General features: G+C 44.1%; 1 protein-coding gene across 2 annotated transcripts; it reads right to left on the minus strand.

The window, feature by feature from the left end:
* Window positions 1-337: 337 nt before the first annotated feature.
* SQLE (squalene epoxidase) lies at window positions 338-22,155 on the minus strand. Of its 2 annotated transcripts, none has more exons than XM_060243227.1 (11): window positions 21,081-22,155; window positions 16,361-16,613; window positions 13,981-14,161; window positions 12,294-12,390; window positions 9,363-9,476; window positions 7,725-7,896; window positions 6,570-6,665; window positions 5,367-5,509; window positions 3,624-3,720; window positions 1,825-1,912; window positions 338-901 (listed from the first exon to the last, which is right to left on the minus strand). In XM_060243227.1, the coding sequence occupies exons 1-11, from the start codon at window positions 21,363-21,365 to the stop codon at window positions 712-714; spliced, it is 1,716 nt and encodes a 571-aa protein (XP_060099210.1). In that variant the 5' UTR covers window positions 21,366-22,155; the 3' UTR covers window positions 338-711. The 2 variants fall into 2 exon arrangements, with proteins under 2 accessions (XP_060099210.1, XP_060099211.1); XM_060243228.1 differs by having other exon boundaries at window positions 708-901; window positions 3,624-3,736; window positions 5,383-5,509.
* Between the last annotated feature and the right edge of the window lie 117 nt (window positions 22,156-22,272).

Raw genomic sequence — 22,272 nt, forward strand, 5'->3', positions numbered from 1 at the left:
TTGCAGAGTTGCAGCAGGAAGGTGGTGCCAGTGTGACAGACAATGTGACACACGTGTTAGGGAAGCAGGGGGAAACTGACGCAGAGGCTGCGATCGTACATACTAAATAATGCACTTTCAATCCACGTTCAGTGTCCTTTCCAACTGGATTTTGCCAGTTCACACAGTAAAATCCAGTTGGAAAGTACACTGAAAGTGGATTGAAAGTGCATTATTTAGTATGTGTGACTGCAGCCAGCATGTGTCTTTTAACATATAGTTAAAAGGGTATCAAGGGACAGGGGAGAAGAGAAGTCTGACAGATACCACATCAGAAATGACTACATAACTATTCTTCGTTCTGGGTATTTATTCCCAGAAGGTGTGGAACTAACACATTCCTCACCTCACCCCGCATTTTGATGGTCTTGAGCGCCTTCCCTATCTGAGAAGGGATAAACACGTACCCAGGTTTACACACCTGGAATTGCCAGAGCAGGTGAGATCTCATACCAGCTGTATGCAAGGATCAGGCTGCCTGTCTACACAGAGAAAGATACACATCCTATCACAAAAATATAAAGCCGAGTCCTCAATAAAAGTTCTGGATTTGCTCAGAACTGGTTCAGCCGAGGGAGGGCTGAACCATTCCGTATCCACAAGGTGAAGGGGGAGGAAGGGTAGCCTCCTCGGTCTTCCCTCTAGCCCAGGGTTTATTCTCTTCTTCTCAGTTTAACAGATGTACTTTAGTTCCGAGTAGATGAGCGGAAATATTACAGAGCACGCTCGGTACATCACAGCCGTGCTGCTGAAAAACGCCCGCGGTTTGGTGATCCAGGGTTCTGACTTGAAGCAGAAATAGACGGCGTAGAGCGCCACGGCAAAGAAGTGGCCAATCAGGACCACCGGCTGCGGTGATAAGCTGCAGGGGGAGGGAGGTTGAGGCAGCAGGAGGAAAAAGGGAGAACGGGGATCGTGTCAGTAAAATTTGCAGAATCAGCATCCGTTGTATTGAGGGTTCCCCTTCCCTTCTGTACTTCCATCCTAGAGGGTTTAGTACAGGGGTCCCAAAACTTTTTAAGCCTGCATGGGGCCCTTAAAATTCTGATATAGTGTGGTTGGCCTGAGCCTCAATAAATAAATAAACCATGTATGGATGGGGCTGCCAACTCTGGCTTGGGAAATTCCTGGAGATTTGGAGGCAGTGAGAGTCAGTTTGGCGTAGCGATTAAGTGCACGGACTCTTATCAGGGGAGAATCAGGTTTGACTCCCCACCTGCTGGAATGGCCTTGGGTCAGCCATAGCTCTTGTAGGAGTTGTCCTTGAAAGGGCAGCTTCTGGGAGAGCTCTCTCAGCCCCACCCACCTCACAGGGGTGTCTGTTGCAGGGGCAGGGGAGATAAAGGAGATTGTGAGCCGCTCTGAGCGGAGGGCGGGATATAAATCCAATATCTTCTAGGGGGGGCAGAGTTCAATGGGGATGTGATTAAACAGTCCACCCTCTGAAGCAGCCGTTTCCTCCAGGGGAATGATCTCTGTAGTGTGGAGATCAGGTGTAATTCTGAGAGAATGCCAGATCACACCTGGAGGTTGGCAACCCTATGTACTGAGCTGGAGGTACAATGGTATAACTTTGGCTAAGACCACTTCTAATGTGGACAGAAAACTATAGGCCGGGTGTTTTTGTTTGGTAATCTGATCCTTGTCACCCCTCACTACTTGTGAATGCCAAAATCTCACACCCGGGGCCTCTAAAATTCTGATGCTAACCATGGCAAATACTCCCCCTCCACCCCCAAAAAAGCAGCTTAAGCAGGGGTTTGTAATATTCACACACACACTTACACAGAGAGTAATCCAACTGGACCGGAAACACACTTGCCGCCGAGTTTGAAATAAAGGAAGCAGGCTCGCCTTAACTGATGCAGAGAATCTGGAAAACGGAAGAAAAGGGGCAACAATTTGCAAAATGGCCCAGAGAAAAAAGGTGAAAGTGCACCTTTACACACACATCCCTTAAAATCTTATCCCACGCAGTCAAAAGAAACTGTCACCACGTTAAACTAAAGCAGTAAGATCACCACATTTACCGTTTTCGCACACAGGTAACCTCGCAGTCACAATCCTGTTCCCTCCACAGCGTCCGGTCGGATTTCGCACCATCTGCACCGGAGTTACAGGAAGTGCCGCGGCTTTTGCATAGCAAACGTAAACCACTAAAACCCAGTTTACGTTTGCTACGCAGAAGCTGCGGCACTTCCTGTAACTCCAGCGCAGATGGTGGGAAATCCGACCGGACGCTGTGGAGGGAACAGGATTGTGACTGCGAGGTAAACTGTGTGCGAAAATGGTCATTATCTTGGCAAAAAAGGAAGACGAACGGCAGGCTGAGAGGGCTTTGAGACAAGGGGAAGGCAACAATCCACAAAGCACTCTACCAGACTCAAAACTGTAGCTCCCATAAATCATGCTTGCACGGATCTACTGTCCATGGCAGTGTCATGTGACATCCCTATACAACACTAGTGTAACATGAAGGTTTACTTTTGCATTGCCTGGCCAGCAGTTATGGGCTGGCTCAGAAAGTCCTGCATCTAAAGTACACACTACGTCTACCACAAGGATGCTGCTAATGAAAACAGTATTTCTGTGGCAAAGCTCCCATGCCCCTGAATGTCCAGAATGGCTTACAGCCAGATAGTTGTCCCAGGGGAGGGGTGGGGGGAGGCAGGTCCCTGCCAGAATCCACCAGCAATATGTAGAAGAGATGGGAGTTTCCACATAGTGGTGGCTACCAATATAGTAGGTTATGGCATGGGAGGGGAAAATTGCACTGGAGACCCAGTTTGATGTAGTGGTTAAGTGTGCAGAACCGGGTTTGAGTCCCCACTCCTCCACTTGCACCTACTGGAATGGCCATGGGTTAGCCATAGCTCTGGCAGAGGTTGTCCTTGAAAGGGCAGCTGCTGTGAGAGCCCTCTCAGCCCCACCCACCTCACAGGGTTTGATTCCCCACTCCTCCACTTGCACCTGCTGAAACGGCCTTGGGTCAGCCATAGCTCTCGCAGGAGTTATCCTTGAAAGGGGAGAGCTCTATCAGCCCCACCTTACCTCACAGGGTGTCTGTTGTGGGGGAGGGGGGTGGGAAGGTAAAGGAAATTGTGAGCCGCTCTGAGACTCTGAGATTCAGAGTATAGGACGGGATATAAATCCAATATCATCATCGTTATGGGAATTTCATTTTTTGCTGTATTCTCATGATGGTCAAACCACATGCTCGCTCCTTATGGTCAAGTGGAAAGGGATTTTGGGGGCTCAGTGGCAGAAAGTCCCAGGTTCAACCTCCAGCATCTTCAGTTAAAGGGATACAGTTAAACGGTAGGAAGACTTCTTCCTGAGACCCTAGAGAGCTGCTGCCAATCTGAGTACACAAAACTGATCTTGATGGACCAATCGTGTGAGATTCAGTTTAAGGCAGCTTCGTGTGTTCCCATTAAAAGGTTACTGTGCTGTATCTAAACTGGCACGTGGGACGTGGATCAATCTGACTGCATCACTATATGTCACCGAAGCCAGATCTTGGTGTACGGGAAATATATTTACTTACTGAAATTCAAAAGGCATCTTTTTGGAAGCACACTCACCGTCCGGTGCAGAAAATAATTCATAAAGGGCCTGAGCAAGGACGTTCACGACGAAAGAGTGGTTTTTCCTTCTTGCCCAGTAAAAGGTCTTTTTTGCCTGCAAAAGATAAGTGGTTCCTTGCTGGCATCAGAAAGCATAACGCCACAGATATTCAAAGGGAACCGACAATTTGACATGTTTTAACACAGCTGATCAAAGTGGCACTGAGGTGTACTATAGACAGCAGCTCCAAGAGTTAGCCTTTGCAGATCCGCCACCTGCCATAATACATTGTCTGCTCTAATAAAGAATAGTTTGCATGTGGTGAGAGTCAGTGTGGTTACTTTCATTTTTCCAAAATTATCCTCTGTACTGATTTTTTTTCTTCCCAGAAATGATATCTGTCTGAAAAAGGAACAAAAGTACTAGATGGGGTCTGTCCAAAAAAGAACATTAGAGAGCACTGCATTCCCACCACAAGCTTCAGAGAATACAGCTCCTTAAAGCTAAATTTTAAAATGCAACGGCAAAAAGCTAGAGCACTGAGAAATGAGGCATTTAGATAATTCATGTCCCACTTTTCTCTCCCATGGGAACCCAAAGTAGCTTACGTCGTTCTCCTCTCCTACATTTTATTCTCACAACTGTGACATAGGTAGTCAGAGAGCGCCCAGGGTCACCCAGCAAAGTTTCCGTAACACAGCTGGGATCAGACAGATTCATGGAAGGTAAGTCTATCAGTGACTTCTAGCCATGGTGACTGAGGGGGACCTCCACACTCAAAGGCACTAATCCTCTGAATCCCAGAGCCTTGGCCTCTCTGCCCTGTTGTTGGCCCTCCAGAGGAATTGCTTGACCTCTGTGTGCCAAGAATGCTGGATTAGATGAACCACGGGCCTGATCCAGTCAGGCTCCTCTTCTTATAGGATCACAGAGTTGGAAGGGACCTCCAGGGTCATCTAGTCCAACCCCCTGCACAATGCAGGAAATTCACAAACATCTCCTCCTAAATTCACAGGATCCTCATTGCTGTCAGATGGCCATCTAGCCTCTGTTTCAAAACCTCCAAGAAAGGAGAGCCCACCACCTTCTGAGGAAGCCTGTTCCTCAAGTTCCTCAGCTAGCTTGGGAGCCAAGGCCTGCTGCTTACAAGCAAGGCCCTGCTCCTATTATTTTAGCACAGGTCTCCCATATCCCAGACAGGCTTCTCTAACCAGTACGCCACGTAGGAAGCAAGCTCAGTTTCATTCGGCTTGCCATCTCTCACCATTTTAGTTTGCGACAAGTTCACAAAACTGAGTCAGTAAGCACAACTTGTCTATCGAAAGAGCTAAGAGAGACTTGCTCATTGTAAATAACAGTCTCCTAAAATAGCGACCGTTCTAACTGTTTTTAGATTAACTGATTTTATTGGTTTTATGTATCATTTTTGTTATACATAACCTAGAGCCCCGCATCGGCCGGGATGAGGCAATTCAGACATTTAATTAATTAAACGACAACAACAACTTGCAAATCAGAGACAACCCATTATATACCTGATTACTCCCTGCAGTGACTGAAGTTGCAGAGACACTGCAAAAACTGTGTTATTCTCTACTTCGTTTTGTCTCCTTTCTGCCTGCAGCCAGGAGGGCTGGGCAAACACAGGTTTAGAGCACTCACCCCCTTCGAACTGCACCCAGACCTGCTCCTCCTTGACGTCGCCAAGCGCCTGCTTCACAATTAAAGGAAGGAGCCCAAATAAGAAAACAGGCCCCTACCTTTAGGAGGTCAGAGTCCTCGTAGAAGTCTGGAATGGCCTGCAGTAAACTCCTCCAGATCTTGATATCGTTCAGAATCACGCTCATCCCTCCGCCCGTTAGAGGGTGTCTCATGTTGTATGCATCGCCCAGGAGAAGGACTCCTGAAAAAGGAGACACTCCTAAAATCAATCGCGATCGAACAGCCGAAACATCTTGTAATTCTTCAGAAAAACTCTTCAGTCCTCAATGAAATCCTTATCGTCATCTAATGTGCCTGCTATGCACGGATGCAGCCACCTCATGCTCCTTAAGTGCATTCTGCAGGTTTGAAACAAGTCTAGCGGCACCTTTAAAACCAACAAAGTTTAATTCTGGGTATAAGCTTTTGTGTGCATCCCCACTTCTTCAGATATCGTGCATACACACGAAAGCTTATACTCAGAATTAAATTTTGTTGGTCTTAAAGGCGCCACTGGGCTCGCACTTCATTCTATTGCTTCAAACCAACACAGGTACCTACCTGAATCTATTTGCAGGTTTAAGTCATGCAAGAGGCATTTTGCCCACCTCCACACAAGCTGCTGAAAAGCAGATCTGAGCCTTGGTTGCATTATTCATGAGGCTCTGGAAGTTGCTAATATGAGGATATAATTCTGCATTCTAGTCTATGTTGGTCTCCTGTGAAGTTCAACAGCTGCTTTGTCTCTTGCATGCAAATGCCCTGAAGCAGCTTGCAGGTCATACTTCCAGGGCTGAGCGTAAATAATACAAAGAAGCCGAGTAGCACTAACATTCCTGACACTTCCTGCTATTGAAACCTCCTACAAATGTAAGAATTACCAGCGTGCCAATACTTACTAACCTTGACCCTTTATTTGTTTAGCAGACACACACAATAGGACTTCAGAGCTAAGGGTCTGCAGAGCAGCTAACCAGTTTTGGAAAAGAAGCCCCATTTCCTTACATCTGAGAAATAACATCGTTTGCTAGGGCACAAAAACATATGGCTAGGAATTTGTGGCTTTGTGTTTCTGAACTAGCAGGCTCCCAGGACATCTACCCATAATCTCTGAAAACTGAAGAATCTTTCCAAAGTCATTTGTGATGGGGTGTGTGTCAGGTTGACACAAAGAAAGGAAGTCAAGGATACACTCTAATCAAGTTATACGTTTGACCCTGTGCCCCACGCCACGAGCATTTTTCTCCCTTTGGTTTACAGACCTGCTTTGTTAACAGGGGAAGGTGGCAAAAAGCTTGCTGGCATGGCCCTCAGCCGGTTGTTCTGAACAGCTACGAGGAATGGCTCTTGTATGTGCTCTGCAGAAAAAAAGAAATGATACAATATTTCAGTCATTTCTAAAAGTTTTTTTGCATTCACTGAGATCTGTAAAGGCAACTGGTAAAACTGCAGAAGGAATGACGATGCAGTAGATGAGGACCTGCGTGATCCTGAAATGGAGCATCTGAGAAGAAGAGGTCAAAAAGGATATTATAGCATTGGAGAAAGTCCAGAAAAGGGCAACTAGAACGATTAAAGGGCTGGAACACTTTCCCTATGAAGAAAGGTTGAAACGCTTGGGACTCTTTAGCTTGGAGAAACGTCGACTGCGGGGTGACGTGATAGAGGTTTACAAGATAATGCATGGGATGGAGAAAGTAGAGAAAGAAGTACTTTTCTCCCTTTCTCACAATACAAGAACTCGTGGGCATTCAATGAAATTGCTGAGCAGACAGGTTAAAACGGATAAAAGGAAGTACTTCTTCACCCAAGGGGTGATTAACATGTGGAATTCACTGCCACAGGAGGTGGTGGTGGCCACAAGCATAGCCACCTTCAAGAGGAGTTTAGCTAAAAATATGGAGCAGAGGTCCATCAGTGGCTATTAGCCACAGTGTGTGTGTGTTTGTGTGTGTGTGTGTGTGTATATATATATATATATATAAAAATTTATGCCACTGTGTGACACAGAGTGTTGGACTGGATGGGCCATTGGCGTGATCTAACATGGCTTCTCTTATGTTCTTAAGAGGTCAGGTGTTGAGTGGCGAGTAGGGTGGGGTAGCAAGGCCAGAGACCATTCTGATACCAGAGAATATCATCCAGCTGAACTCCATTCACCCTGTAAAATGCAGCATGCTTTCTTTTCCCCTCACTGGGAACTTTTTCCCTTGCTCATAATTTCTTTAAAATATCCATACCCATTAAGAATTTCAGAGTATTCTACCGCATTTTATGGGGTTTATGCAATTCCTGCAGTCACAAAATTTCAGTCTAAGGACTGAACCATTCCAGTCGCAAAGTAATTTAGAATCCAAAGGAATACACAAGGTGCCAAGTCAAGCAGAGAATTCTTTCCAAAGTTCAGACATCCTTACCTGGGAGCTGTGGATAAATTTGCTCAATCATGTATTCTTTAAGGTTCTTTGGCATTTCACCTCGAATGTCAACAAGGACACGAGTTTCACTAGAAGAAATCTGATAGATAAGCACCGGACTTGGATTTCCCAACACGAGTTCAGCATGGTTGGCTTTATATTGAGGTGCATTCTTCAAAAAAAGAAAATATATATATATATATTCAACTGCTCTTTGATTGTCTCGATATGCACTCCCAAGAATACACTGGGTTAAGCAATGACTGTGGACTGGGAAAGGGGCAAAAGGAGTGAGAGGATCCTTCAAGTCAAAACAGGAAATTAGCTCTTAAAAGAGGAGTGATCCTTGGTCTGTGTATATAAGAAGGATTTTGGGAACTTCGTTATACCTTCCTGCATTCCAGACTTTAAGAATCAAAGAAACTCAGAAACTTATGCTTGAGTGTTTACGAAGAAACTAAAAAGAAAGCCTCTCTCCCCAAAGCCTGAAAAGATCTTTTTGAATAGCAGAAATACTTACCTGTTAGCAGCAAATTATCTGGAGTTAGTGTGATTACAAAGTTCCTGTGTGTCAGTTTTATTAACAGCTCATCTCATACATCCTACCTGATTCCACCTGATCTTTTCTCCTCTAAGTCAAATAAAACATTTTGTTTATTTTGAACGTTTAAAAGCCACTCGTGCCATTTCAGAAGCTGAATATAGGAAGGTGATTTTGTCCTTCCCTCAGTTCCCTATGCTAGGCCAGCATAAAAATATATACATTAAAGCTACTAGGTGGGACAACCACAGACCAGAAGTGGCCAAACTGCAGCTCAGGAGCCCCGTGTGCCTCTTTCACACATATTGTGTGGCTCTTGAAGCCCCCACTGCCCTGTCGGCTGGCTTGGAGACAGCAGTTAAAGTTTCGTTCTTTCCACCTCTCTCTCCCTCCCCCCATCTATTTGCCTGCCTGCCTGCCTTCCTTCCTTCCCGCTCTCAAAACATTTGATGATTATGACTTGCGGCTCTCAAGCACCTGACATTTATTTTACGTGGCACTTATGTTAAACAAGTTTAGCCACCCTTGCCATAGACAAACAAATAAAAAGAAAATGGATATAGGGGCTGCTCAGCAAGAAAGAAGAAGAAAGGTAAAATCCTGCGTGTAAGGGAGGAAGAGGGTGAGATTGATTGGGCAAATGGCTTAAATTCTGGCTCATATATGAACATATGAAGCTGCCTTATACTGAATCAGACCTTTGGTCCATCAAAGTCAGTATTGTCTACTCAGACTGGCAGCAGCTCTCCAGAGTCTCAAGCTGAGTTTTTTTCACACCTATTTGCCTGGACCCTTTTTTTGGAGATGCCAGGGATTGAACCTGGGACCTTCTGCTTCCCAAGCAGATGCTCTACCACTGAGCCACCGTCCTGATCAGGCTCAGTTCCTGATCTGCAGAATTACAAACAACTTATGTCCCAATTGTGTTGCTAGGCTGGGCAAGACGAGGCTGTGAACCATTTAAAATGCCACAGGAATAACAACTATCACAACTATGGGAGCCCTCTGGCAAAAGTGCCTTGATCTCAGCAAGTAACCACATTGCTTTATGCGCCCATATTTGATAACAGGCTTTTTTTTTTTAAGGGAACACTTACCTTCAAAATGCAACCTACAAAATGGGATGGGACTTTCACTTTGGTGGATACAAGATTCTTCCTAAACTTCGAAAAGAGACCATCAGCGACAACTGTAAGGGGCGCATGGAGTTCCTGCAACACAAAGGATCGCAACGCATGGTCACAAGCTAGAAAAGCAGCACCACTGGAGCAACTTCCAGAGGCAGTCTAGTCCCACCCAAGTTTTCAGTGAAAAGCTCCTGTCTGAAATGCAATTGTAAAGTGACACAAAATGCTTCGACGGCAGCTTGCCATGGTCTTCTGCAGCATCGTACATCACAAGAGAACCCCTGCTAATGAAAAAAAAGATGACTTTTCTTCCTATGGTACCCTTGTACCAATACGGAGGTTGGTGCCACACACAGCGAGGAATTTGCTGGTGCCCGGCTGTTTTACAGACAGTGCATCACATCATGTGGGACGTGAGCAGTCTGAAGAGCACTAGATGCATGTCTAATCACCTTCAAAATCAGCCCAATTAGGGTTGCCAGCTCTGGTTCAGGAAATACCTGGAGATGTTGAGGCTGGAGCTTGAGGGAGGTGGGGTTTCGGCAGGGCTTGTTTTGTAGCAGGGACTCCTCTACATATTAAGCCACACACTCCTGATGTAGCCAATCCTCCAAGAGTTTACAGAAGGTCCTGTAAGAGGAGCATTGTAAGCTCCAAGAGGATTGGCTACATCAGGGGTGTGTGGCCTAATATGCAGAGGAGTTCCTGCTACAAAAAAAAGTCCCCAGTTTCAGGATGGGAGGGACTTCAATGGGTATTATGCCATACAGGCCACCTTCTAAATAGGTCATTTTCTCCAGGACAACTGATCTATGCTGCCTGGATATCAGTTGTAATTCCTGGAGATCTCCAGCCACCACCCAGAGGTTAGCAACCCAAAGCCCAATCCATCAGTCATTCCAGGACCATGGCTGTGAATGCATATCCTTTACCATATACTCATAACAAATTTGATATTAAAAGTCTGGACTCCTGACTTCAGTCAGACCCCATACATCAGAAACTGAATCTTATAGTCTTGCTTGATGTAGGCATTACAGAAAGCTAGAATTTCTTATAAGCACACGAGTTCTGTTACAGATCTAATGCAAAGAAGCCTGATTTCAGTTGGAGATCATATCGAGTAACGTGTGCTAAGGGAAGGTATTTGAGAGGTTCTTGAAAAAGATTGTATCCTATCTCACGGAAGGGAAACCGCTGGTTGAGAAACAGACATTTCACTGAAAACAAAGAAGTCAAAAAGCTGCTGTTAATAGCGCTGACTGGGATTGTAAGCAAAGAGGTTTCTCAGCTTTTGAAATACGCATTAATTTACAGAAGGTTTGTCAACATGGGCATGTGTCTTGGTCAAGGAAGACTACAATTAACTAGTCAAGTTCTCCCTGATCTGGTTTCTGACTGTTTCCTCCAAGCTCATGTCTGTAATTACAAAACATGACCTGAAAACTGGGTCATGTATTCCAAACTAGGACATAAGCTGATGCCCAGACAGGCATACACGGACCGAAGCCTCAGAGGCAGGAAGGTTTGAGGGTGGAGACATGGCAGTGCCATGTCAGCTCTGCTGCTTCATCACGTCTAGGGAAAACTCCAGAAGTTACTTACGGCAGCACTAGGAATTCCTGCAAACTCTATGGCAAAACAGAGTTTCTGTAGATTTCTAGAACTACCCTATGTCACTTCTGGGGTTTTCCCTAGAAGTGATGAAGAAATGCAGCCTATGTCAGCATGTTTGTTTCTCCTGGCAGCCCTAGATACAAAACAATACAAACACACAGCATAAGACCACAACTGACCTATGCAATAGGAGTAGGATTAGAAGATGATGATGATATTGGATTTATATCCCACCCTACACTCTGAATGTCAAAGTCTCAGAGCAGTTACAATCTCCTTTACCTTCTCCCCAACCCCACAACAGACACCCTGTGAGGTGGGGGGGGGGGGCTGAAAGAGCTCTTACAGCAGCTGCCCTTTCAAGGACAACTCCTACAAAAGCTATGGCTGACCCAAGGCCATTCCAGCAGCTGCAAGTGGAGGAGTGGGGAATCACACCTGTTTCTCCCAGATAAGAGTCCGCACACTTAACCACTACACCAAACTGGCTCTCTTGAGATTACAGAATTAGAAGGTTTTGAGAAAAGCCAAATGGCAGTGCAAAATACTTCAGTTGATAACAGTGGGTAGCCCGCTCCTCAAAGTGCTATGCAGGTGAAGAGAGTTAAAGCTGTGAAAATCAGCAAGCAGAATGTTTCCTAAATCCAACATGCCCCTAGACATCATTGTTCATGACTGTTAGTGTCAAGGAATGTGCAAGCAGAACTTTACTCTGGTTTCCCCTGAAGGAATCAGTCCCAACACTAGGAAGCAGACTCTGAAGACTGCTGGGTAAGTCAGACAAGACATTTTTGCCACTTTGCAGCTCTTTTCGCCATCAACCCCACATTCCCTGCCCTTTGTTCTTTCAGATCATCTGTGCAGATTACTCCTGAGAAGCTGGAATATTTACGAATATTTACAGGGGTCGTTTTGTAGAAAAAAAAGTGCAGGAGCTCAATAGCATATCTCAGTGCATATGCCCACTGCATGCAGACCCTGGCTGGAGGTTCAGGAGCTGTGCTCCTGTGAGCTCCTGCTGAATTCAAGCCCTGAATATTCATGACACCCAGGATCTCAGCAGTATACCCACAAAGGACTTACAGAAGCAACGAATAGTCTATGGTGTATTGGACATGTCCATTATGATAAAAAAAATCTAAAAGTGGTCTTCACAGAATAGGTTTAAACTATGTTTGTTTACTTATTTGGTCAGATTAACTTTGTCTTTGGTTTATTACAAGGTCATTCGCGACCAGAAAACTGGACTATCAGGCTACCGATGCAGGAAATCTGAAGACTCACCGTAGTGTCCCCAGTTTCTTTCTCTCTGTACAAAACTCCCACCACGCACTCGTCTTCTTCGAGCAACTGGAGCACTGTCCCTTCGATGAATTTCGTGCTGAAAGGAAACAGATTCTTTTTCAAAACACACACACACAAAAATAGTATTGTCAGAATGAGTCTTCTGATAATGAATGAGGACTTTCACTCATTATCAAAAGACTCATTAGCCAGTGGAAGTGTGAGAAAGATTATCAGTCCTCCATGTCTAATGAGGCCAGTGTTTCGGTAAGGTTTGAAGAGGTTTTAAATTCAATTAAATAATGTGTTCTCTATTCCTTGTGTGGCCGGTAACTGATGTTTTTTAAAGCTTTGGAAGTCATTTGAGCCTGATATACAGCAGTGACTCTCCATTGAGAAAGTTTGATTATGAAACAAGAAACATCATCAGGATCATGTTTGGAACTGTGGAGTATCATCTCCAGCATTTGCAACATGGACTATTGCTAATTGGTTGGTTTTGGACACTTTTTGTGATTCAGGACTTTTGGCTTTAAGGAAATCCTTTTTCTTTTTCTTTTGAATTTCAAAAGATTTTATCGCATAAAATAATGAATATAGAGATACAACAATATTTCTAAGAACAGAGTATAACAACCGTTCCTGTCAGGGATAATTACTGAGATGCTGAAGGCTATCAAGAAAAGTTGAATACATGAATTAAATTAAAACAAAACATAAGGATAAAATTAAAGCATCAAGAGTTGAACTCACTCAAATCTTACCAATACTAGTATATAGCATTAATCACTTCCAATTGCAATGAAAATTGACTGTAAGAAGCTAAATACTCCAGGAAGGGAAGCCAGACTCTAAGAAAGTTCGGTTCATAGGAGTCTGAATTTTGTTGTTTAAGAGAGTCTGTCATTTTATCAAGCACACAGAGTTCCAATATCTTAGTGTGCCAATTAAAAATTGATAAAGATCCAGGAGACTTCCATTTGGAGGCAATTTCCAAACGTGCTGCTGCGCAGAGGCATTCAGTTAGCTCATAATTGTGGAATTGAGGTATATGTGGTGACCAGAGGTTCAAAAAAATAACAGAAATGAAAAGTGAAAAAATTGGGAAATTATACTTTGCACCCTACACCAAAAAGCTTGGACCACTGGGCACTGCCACCAGCAGTGGTATTGGGTACCTACTTCTTATGTATGGACACGGTGTTCTGCTGTATATGCTTTGGAGGGTGTGAAGAATACTATATATTTGGCATTTAGTGCTATATGGCCTGATTATACACAGTATATTGTGTTGAGTTCACACAGGGGCCAACTAGTTCCTCTGGAGGGCCAACAACACGGCATAGAGATCAAGACCTTCCCCCGATTTTGTCTCCTAGCTGGGGGATTCAGAGGATTAGTGCCTCTGAATGGAGAGGTTCCCCTCAGACACCGTGGCTAATAGCCACTGACAGACCTATCCTCCATGGTATCCAGCCTGCCTGGAAACAAACCTGCAGCGTGCTATGGGGGCAGGGAGGAGAACTGCACATTTAGTCACTGCTGTGGATTCATTTACAAAGATCAACATTCAGTTTACGGGTACAGTTTTAGACCTAGCAAACTGTTAGTGGTGTAGCCTGGAGCCTGTACCTCGATCAGGCAATGTGTGAGCTAACTTTCCATTTATGTTGCCCTCCACTCTTACTTGGGCTCCGCCATGGCCACCCTTCGGAGACCCATGATGAAACGTCCATGATGGAACGCTCTTCCACTTTGCACTTGGCCGTTCGACCTTTGAGGATAAGGGATTTCAACCTCAGACTGGCTTTCCAGGTCGTGAACGATATATCCGTTGACCGTGTGAGCATCAATCCCTTCTACTGCCTCTGCAAAATAAGCGTCAAAAAAGAATGCTTATAACAAGAAATCGATCGATACGAGATTGCACAGCCATATTAAATATAACAATCAGGGCTTTTTTTGTAGCAGGAACTCCTTTGCATATTAGGCCACACACCCCTGATGTAGCCAACCCTCCTGGAGCTTCCAGTAGGCCCTGTACTAAGAGCCCTTGAAGCTCTTGGACAATTAGCTACATCAGGGGTGGGTGGCCTAATATGCAAAGGAGTTCCTGCTACAAAAAAAAGCTCTGATAATAATATATGGTACAGATTAGGCAACAGATGTAAGGGTTTGGCAACAGACATTTGCTCCAGTCCGATGCAACCTGGCTTGAGTCACAAGAACTTAAAGAGCGTTCAGTGGAAGAGTTTTGAAAGGCTTTCCATCTGTTTACAGAAATGTAGGTCTCTAGCTTTCATCACTCGCTTGACACATTTGAAAATGTAATGGCAAATCTGTTGCAGGTCCTACGACAACTTCTACGACAATCTGTTGCAGGTCCTACGATAAATCATGCTTTATTTTTAAATCTAACAATTTTTTTCCAAGAACCTAGTAGTTTTCATATTAAAGAGTTTTAAAAAACAGAATAAGAATAGAATAAATACGGGCTGCCTGCTTCATACCAACGTGGCACACATTTGACTAACCTCCCTCCCTCAGTGCTATACAAGATTAACTGCAACCCTTCAGCTCAAGTTATATTTCTGGTATTGTCCTTGCTGCAAAACAAGAGCGAGTGTACCTATAGTGCCTTCCTAAGCAGAGTTACACCCTTCTCAATGGATTTAGAGGGATGTAGCTCTACTTAGAAAGGCGCTGCTACTTAACCTGGGCAACAATCCTGATCCCACATGAATATCTGGAGTTCAGGAGGACAATCGTTTGCAGAGTCATCACACTGAAATCAATCGACTTAAGCTGAAGGGACTCTGCCTCAGACCGCACTGTAAGCTATGTGGTTTAGGAGTGAACTTGACATTGAACTGAAAAAAAAAATACCTTGACTAATTCAGGAGCTGTAGACCCGTATCTCACCAATCCCAAAGTGCGCTTTTCTTGTCAGAAGTTGCCCTAAATCCATGCTGCTAGAAATGGCCTGCTGATTTGGTACCATTTATGGATTACACCGTACACTAAATAAGATTCAGTGAAGCAATGAACCTCTCCTGTACACATCATGTCTGGCCTGGAGCCCTACTGTGAAGGAGTTATCAGATTAATCGGCCCTCTGAGTGGACACTCCCCAAAATATAATACTGAGCTACATACCTATGATCTGGTGCATCTCTAAGCTTTGAGATATTTCTCCTGACCCATGCCACTCTAGCTGCTGAATGCTTAACCCTTCAGTCTTAGATGGCCAAGTGATAGGAGAATTGGAACACTCCTACGACTCAGCTGGGAATTCAGAAACACATACCGTCCTTCATCAGGGCTGCCACTCCCATTCGTGAAGATGTGAGATGAAGTCTTAGAAATATTTGAGTGACACCCTGCTTCTTCACTCCTAGGTATATATTTTTTAATTTATTATTTATTTCTATCTTCAGTTTCTAGCCCTCCCTCCCCACAAGTGGGCTCAGGCCAGGTAATAACTAGCATAAAACAAACAAAGACATCATAAACCATTTTACAGTGGAAAACTAAAATATCAATTAAGATATCATTTAAAATTATCGGCTAAAATTATCAAGATGATGACAAAGAGAGATACATAAACGCCCTCCCCATGTCCCTGCGTTTGCTTCCTCTTTGTCACTGTTTTCTGGAGGATTTTTCATCCTTCAAGGTTAACATAAACTCATGGATTAGTGGCATGTTTGGGAAGGAAGTTTGGATGCCTAGTTATTTTGTCCTACAAACCAGTGGCTGTGAGAGGGTTCTACCCAGGGATTTTTTTTGTAGCGGGAACTCCTTTGAATATTGGGCCACACACCCCTGATGTAGCCAATCCTCCAAGAGCTTACAGGGCTCTTAGTACAGGGCCTACCATAGACTCTTGGAGGACTGGCTATATCAGGAGTGTGTGGCCTCATATGCAAAACAGCTCCTGCTACAAACAAAAAAAAGTCATGGTTCTACCTACTAATACAGTTGGAAAATGAGGTTTAGGCTGCCTCTTGAACTGTCAGAAAGCGGAAGCAGCAAATACAAAAGATCAAGAGTTCCTGATCGCCTACCTTCCAGTCCCAGGTCTTTCAGGGCGTTATACCCACCAGGCTGCAGCAATTCTCCAACAATCCTGTCAGGTTCTTTCAGATCCCTCTCAATGACTGTCACTTTCCTGCCATCCCTCGCCAGCACCACTGCCAAAGCAGAGCCAAGCACTCCAGACCCCACGATGATAACCTCTGGATCGTACTGAGGAGGTAGCGCTGAAGCTGTTGAAGTCTCTGTTGTGGTCTCCAGTGGGGTATCGGCCTTCCTTCTACCCTGTGTAAAGGGGAAACCAAAACAAAATGGCATGCTGAGACAGTTGCCCAGGAGCACTCTCTTGCAGCAGATCGATTTATTGTGGCTTTAGGGGATTTAGTAACCCGGTGCACAAAAAAAACTACCATTCTAGATCATAGGGCCAAGGACACCCTCTTTTGTTTGTTAAACTCCCTCCAATTCTGTTTACAACGAGGAAGTGGAAAAATATGTGGGACCCCCGCTTCCAATCTCACTGCATGCCTATGTTTTTGGGTGGAAAGAAGAGGCATCTTCCGATCAGTCTCCGAAAGGCAGAAGAGGGTTAAGGGAAAGCCTTTCAAATGACAACCAAAGGTTTATACAGATATCACTTTTCTCCATCTTCTTCCAGGTGTCAAGCCCCCCATTCTTTCATCCTATTTGGTTTACAACTGTTGTGTGATTACTCATGTTTTATTAGCCCTCTCTGTGTTGTGTCTACAGAAGAATGCGAAGCGTCGAAGTTATAAACCTCCCTTGCCTTTTTTTCAGGTTCCTTATCAGCTATCCAGAGTTCTGTAGAATTGCTTTGTAGAACTTAATAGTGAGCTATAGATGTTATTGTAACCTTTAGGTCTGAAATGTTGCTAATGGCTATTGCCCATCTATATGCTTCCCCTTGCTTTCTTCCTTAATCTTCTCACTGACTCGTCAGCAATATGTCCTTTCCTATCTACAATAAATGAATCTATTTGGAAATACAAAGGATCTCGTTATTGTTAGCATGGATGACTTGACACCAGGGTATGCTCCATCTGGCCAGAAACACTGTGAAAGGGAGTAGGAAACTGAGGGTGTGAAGGTGGCAGCCTGCAACCCATGCTTCCCCCCTAATGTATTTCTTTAATATGCAGTAAAGCAGGCACTGAGAAGCTGAGCTGTTTTGTTTTCTAAGCAGTTCCTATGGCTGTGAGGCTGGCATTCCCACTGGAACACACACGATTCATATGCAACAGCCACAACTGTAAACTCTTCTTCAAGGAGTGGAAAAAAAACAAACAGAAGTACCCCTCACCACCTCTGGTTCCAGCTGCTCACAAGCCCATCCTTACTGCAAGAAGAAGCAAGAAACCTGTGTGCTGGAACATCTTTTTGTAGGTGATGCTGTTTAAAGGAGAAAGTATTTCTTATTCTTCCAGTTCCCTGAACAGTAGAGAGTTCCCGGGGTGTTGTGTGTTCTCTCTTTATGTGCACATATGCATGTGGGGCAAAGGAGAAACCTGTGAACGTTCAGAAAGTGTGAAGGGGCATGGATCCCCGTCGTCCCCCCACCCCGCAAAAACAGCATGCCCTTGGAGCTCTCCAATCTTCCTTCTAGTCTGCTAGCTTTAAGACTTCTGCTGGCTACGTTCAGGAAACAACTAGACACGACTTTTGCTGAATGTTGACTGCTGCCGCCAATGTGGATAGATCCAAGTGGGCAGCTATGTCAGTCTGAAGCAGTAGAACAAAGCAGAAGTCAAGCGCACCTTTAAGACCAACAAAGTTTTATTCAGAACGTAAGCTTCCGTGTGCTCTAAGCACACTTCATCTGTACCTGATTCCTCGTCTGATGAAGTGCGCTTAGAGCACACAAAAGCTTACGTTCTGAATAAAACTTTGTTAGCCTTAAAGGTGCACTGGACTCCTACTTTATTCTCCTGCCACTAATGGTAATTCAACATTAAATCCCCCCCAGAACTCCCTAGGTACAGGCAAAATTCTACCCAGTGTTGTTGTTCTACATTTCCTAGCCCCTCACCAGCTGTACTTAATTGTGAGGACTGTGACTAGTGAAAGACAGAATGTTAAGGCATTAATGCAATATCTATTATGGTTGCCAATTTTCAGTTGGGTAGCAAAAAAATAAAGCACAAAGCTTCCGTGATTACCAGCCTCAGACACTAAAGAAACAATAGCAATATTATCAAAAGTTTTATGTATTCTATGTAGCATAAAGCACAGACACAACTCAATAATTCAGGAAACAGAACATCCCAAAGTAGCCATCAGAAATCAAGTCCAATTTTTAAAGCAGTCCAATGCTGTTTCCTTGATGAAAGGTCTGATGCAGCCCTGGGGAAGAATGGTGAGTGATGTCCAAGTAGATTCAAATTTTAAGGCAGCCAGCAGTCCAATTATTGAGATAAGGATGTACTATTGCCTTGTTTCACAATTGCTTCTTCAAGCATCAAGTAATCAATTTCAGATACAAGCATATGAATGCCAAGAAATTCAAGTCTCCAAACTTCAAGTCACTGCATTAAGTTGCTTACAACTTAATGCAGTGACCCTGATTCAGAGAGAAGGGTGGGGTATAAATCTACAATCTTCTTTTTTAACAAATAGTAGTCTAGGAAGGCTCTGAAATAATGGGCCTGGTAACAGCATTACCTCATCACCTCAGTAATCCCTGCAATATATGGGACATCCTTCCACTGTGGTTGCCAGCTCTGAGTTCAGGAACACCAGATTTTGAAGGTGGAGTCTGAGGAGGGAGGGGACCTCAGTGGGGTATAATGCTATCAAGTCCACCTTTAAATGCAGCCATTTTCTCCAGGGAAAGTGACCTCAGTTACCCAGAGACCAGCTGTAATTCCTCCAGCCACCACTTGGAGTCTGGGCAAACTGGAAACTGCAGTGTACTGATGAGCAAACACTAGAAATAAACCACTGCTTTTTTATGTTGCAAACAAATGCTTAAGCACTGGCCGCTTTCTTTAGCTTTGCTAAAGGCAACTGCTCACACATTACAATTCAATGTTACTTTGCAGCTTGCATGAATGGTTCTTCCAAAGCTAAAAGAAAGTGGCCAGTGGAAGGTGAACGAAACACAGAAGTGTACCTAGGACCTGTGTAGCCGCCACACCTGTCAGACTTTGGTCTGCTACCCGTAGGAGGAATCATATACAAGCGTGGCGCTGTCTACGTCTTTTAAGCAAAGGAGAACTTAGACAGTGGACTGTAAAGTACTACCTTACAAGAGTGATGTGAAATAACATTCTGATTTTGAAAGTACTACCTTACAAGAGTGGTGTGAAATAACTTTTTGATTTTTCTATAGACATTTAATGAATTTTGGTTTGTGATGATAATAATATGATTGCATCATTATAACAGAAATTGCTTAAGCATTTATTTGCAACATTAAAAAGAAGTGGTTTATTTCTAGTGTTTTCCATCTGGAGACCAGCAACCCTACCTCCCACTCTCCAAACAAGCAAATAATTAAAACAGCAGTATGTTAGCTTAAGGAGTTTGAGAAGCATGATAAAAAAGCAAGAGAAAAGTTACCTTAACAAGAGTTTAGAGAGGAAACCAACCCTTTTCAACTCAAAACACTGAGCAGAAGGATTGCTAGCTGGAAATTCGCCACTTCTTACCTTTGTGTGTTAGATGAAGTATAGAAATCCTCCATTTTAACTCTTGCACACAAGCCAGAAAGAGCACAAGAATCAAAGTTACACTGTGTCAGATACAAGCCAGTTCAGCATCAGCTGACTTGGACTTTTGGTATTGGTAAGTTTTTTCTTTGTCAAAAACAGCAGCTTTTTTTTTTTGCTTTAGTTTATTTTCATTCTTTAATGTCCTCAAGAAACACTGTCTTGAGAATTCTCCATTGAGAATCAAAAGCCCAAAGTCTGGTTGTTACAGGATGCTGCTAAAGAATAGAGATAAGCACAATATACATGAAGGCAGAATCTGAAAGGGCGGGGGTGGACTAGGACTGGAGGAAGTAGGGCATTACACTTACCTGTGGCAACTGTGCCTCCTCAGGTAGGATTTTTTAATTATGCAAAACAAACATCCCACATTGTATGACTATTCTTTCTTCAATGATTTGTTACCACACTACACAGGTAGGAGTTCTCAGCTCTAGTGAATACAAATATTCTTGAATTTCCCTGATACTAAATATGCAGCCCCTTCTCCTTCAACTTGGGGAAACAAACCATTCAAGGAAAAAAACCAAAGTCTGAGTCTAGTGGGACCCTGAAGACCAACAAAGTTTAATTCTGGGTATAAGCTTTTGTGTGCATGCACACTTCTTCAGATTCACAAGGGTGTTCACGCATCACAGATATGCAGTAGTTTTCTAAAAGCAGAGGGCATAAGTCCCACCCACCCCCAAAAAAATTCTTTTAAACTCCCTAAGGAGGAAACAAGATTTTAAAAAGAGAGTAAGAGAACAGAAAAGCAAGAGAAGCAATGTGGTGCAACGGTTGAGTGTCCAGCTAAGATCTGAGAGACCCCAGGCTCAAACCCCCACTCTGCCATGGAAGCTCACAGTCAGTCTTTCAGCCTAACCTACCTCCTAGGGTTGTCATGAGGATAAACTGGAGGAAAAGAGAATGATGTAATCTGCTTAAGGTCCCCTTTGGGGAGAAAACTGAAGTACAAATGAAGTAAGTGGTCAACACAAAAGCAAACCTGGCTGATGTTTGGCAAGCTAAGATCCCACCCTACCTTTCGGTATCCAGGCTGGAGATCTTCTTGAGGTCCCGTGTGAGATTTAGTCCAGAAAAATCCAATGAAGGGCACGGTGGCAAGAAAGTTACAGAGCAGCCCACGCTGGGGCTTCTTGTCTTTGTGCTGTTTGAGTCCCCGCGAGCGGTATCGATAGGAAAGCAACAATCCAAGGGAAAAGAACACCAGCATGGAGATCAGCACCTCCTTGTTGGCGTAACTCATCAAGTCACCACATTTCTTATAGACATAGATGAAGGAGGCAATGCCTAGAAAAGTCCACATGGCTGGGGAGATGGAGGGTGGGCTGGGTGAGTCTCTGCCAGGGGGTTTCTTTTTACGAGCTTCTTTCTGAAGGAAGTGTCCTGAAATAAAAGAGGTTTTCTGTACAAGATGCAAATGCCGCTAGGGAATTACAAAAATCCCCATTTTTAGAAACCCAGGAGGAAGGGAATATTTTAAAAAATCTTACTCGAAAGCCAAAATGTTGCCCAAGAGGCTACAAAAAATTCAGCCCCTCGTTTCTACTAGTGGATATACAAAAGTGATTAACAAATAAAAAGGGGGGGAGTGACATTCAGTGTTGCATATTCCCACCTAATAATATTCAGGTGAATTTACACATCCTGGGAAAGGGCATTTTTGTCCCAATTTTTGCTGGAGTTTTTCCCCCGTATCCTTTTAAAGTCCAGCAGCCTTCCCTCCCCCCCCCCAAAAAGGTTACTTCTTATTTTAAAAAACCAGATGAAATATCAAAATCCAAAAACGTGGCTCAGTTTCTTCACAGGCTTATCAGGAGACGTCTGAAAAATTTCCAAAAGGCAAACAGTTAAACTTAACTTGAGTCAAAGAAATCGGCAGGCCACGTTCAGCTTTTTTAAAAAGATGTCCTTCCGTAGGTAAAAGAGCACAATGCTTCCCAGGCTCAATTTCCTTCTGAGGCAAATATCTGAGCTGCCAACTCTTCTTCTTCTTCCTTCTCCTCCCACCGCTTTAGGGAGGCAACTCTCCTTCCTTGGCATCCTCTTACAGGTCCAGGCCAATCCCCACCTCCTCCATTGAGGAAAGGCACCCAGTGATGGAGGATGCTCTTAGCGCAGCAAGCCTAAGCAAGGTGAAGGGGGCGGGGCTAGCCAGGAGTGGGCGTGGCTTATGCTAATAACGCTCCCTCCGCCTCCCTCTTGCCGGCTTC

Source organism: Heteronotia binoei, chromosome 7 (genome assembly GCF_032191835.1).
Source record: "Heteronotia binoei isolate CCM8104 ecotype False Entrance Well chromosome 7, APGP_CSIRO_Hbin_v1, whole genome shotgun sequence".
Lineage (NCBI taxonomy): Eukaryota > Metazoa > Chordata > Lepidosauria > Squamata > Gekkonidae > Heteronotia > Heteronotia binoei.

What these genes read in the sequence shown, in the direction of transcription:
- SQLE (XM_060243227.1), bottom strand. Translation starts at nt 21,365, where the DNA reads ATGTGGACTTTTCTAGGCATTGCCTCCTTCATCTATGTCTATAAGAAA. An exon ending in TCCAGCCTGGATACCGAAAG is followed by an intron (nt 16,614 to 21,080) that starts GTAGGGTGGGAT and finishes CCCTTTACACAG; the next exon opens with GGTAGAAGGAAGGCCGATAC. An exon ending in TTCCCCTGTTAACAAAGCAG is followed by an intron (nt 5,510 to 6,569) that starts GTCTGTAAACCA and finishes CTCCTTTTTCAG; the next exon opens with GAGTCCTTCTCCTGGGCGAT.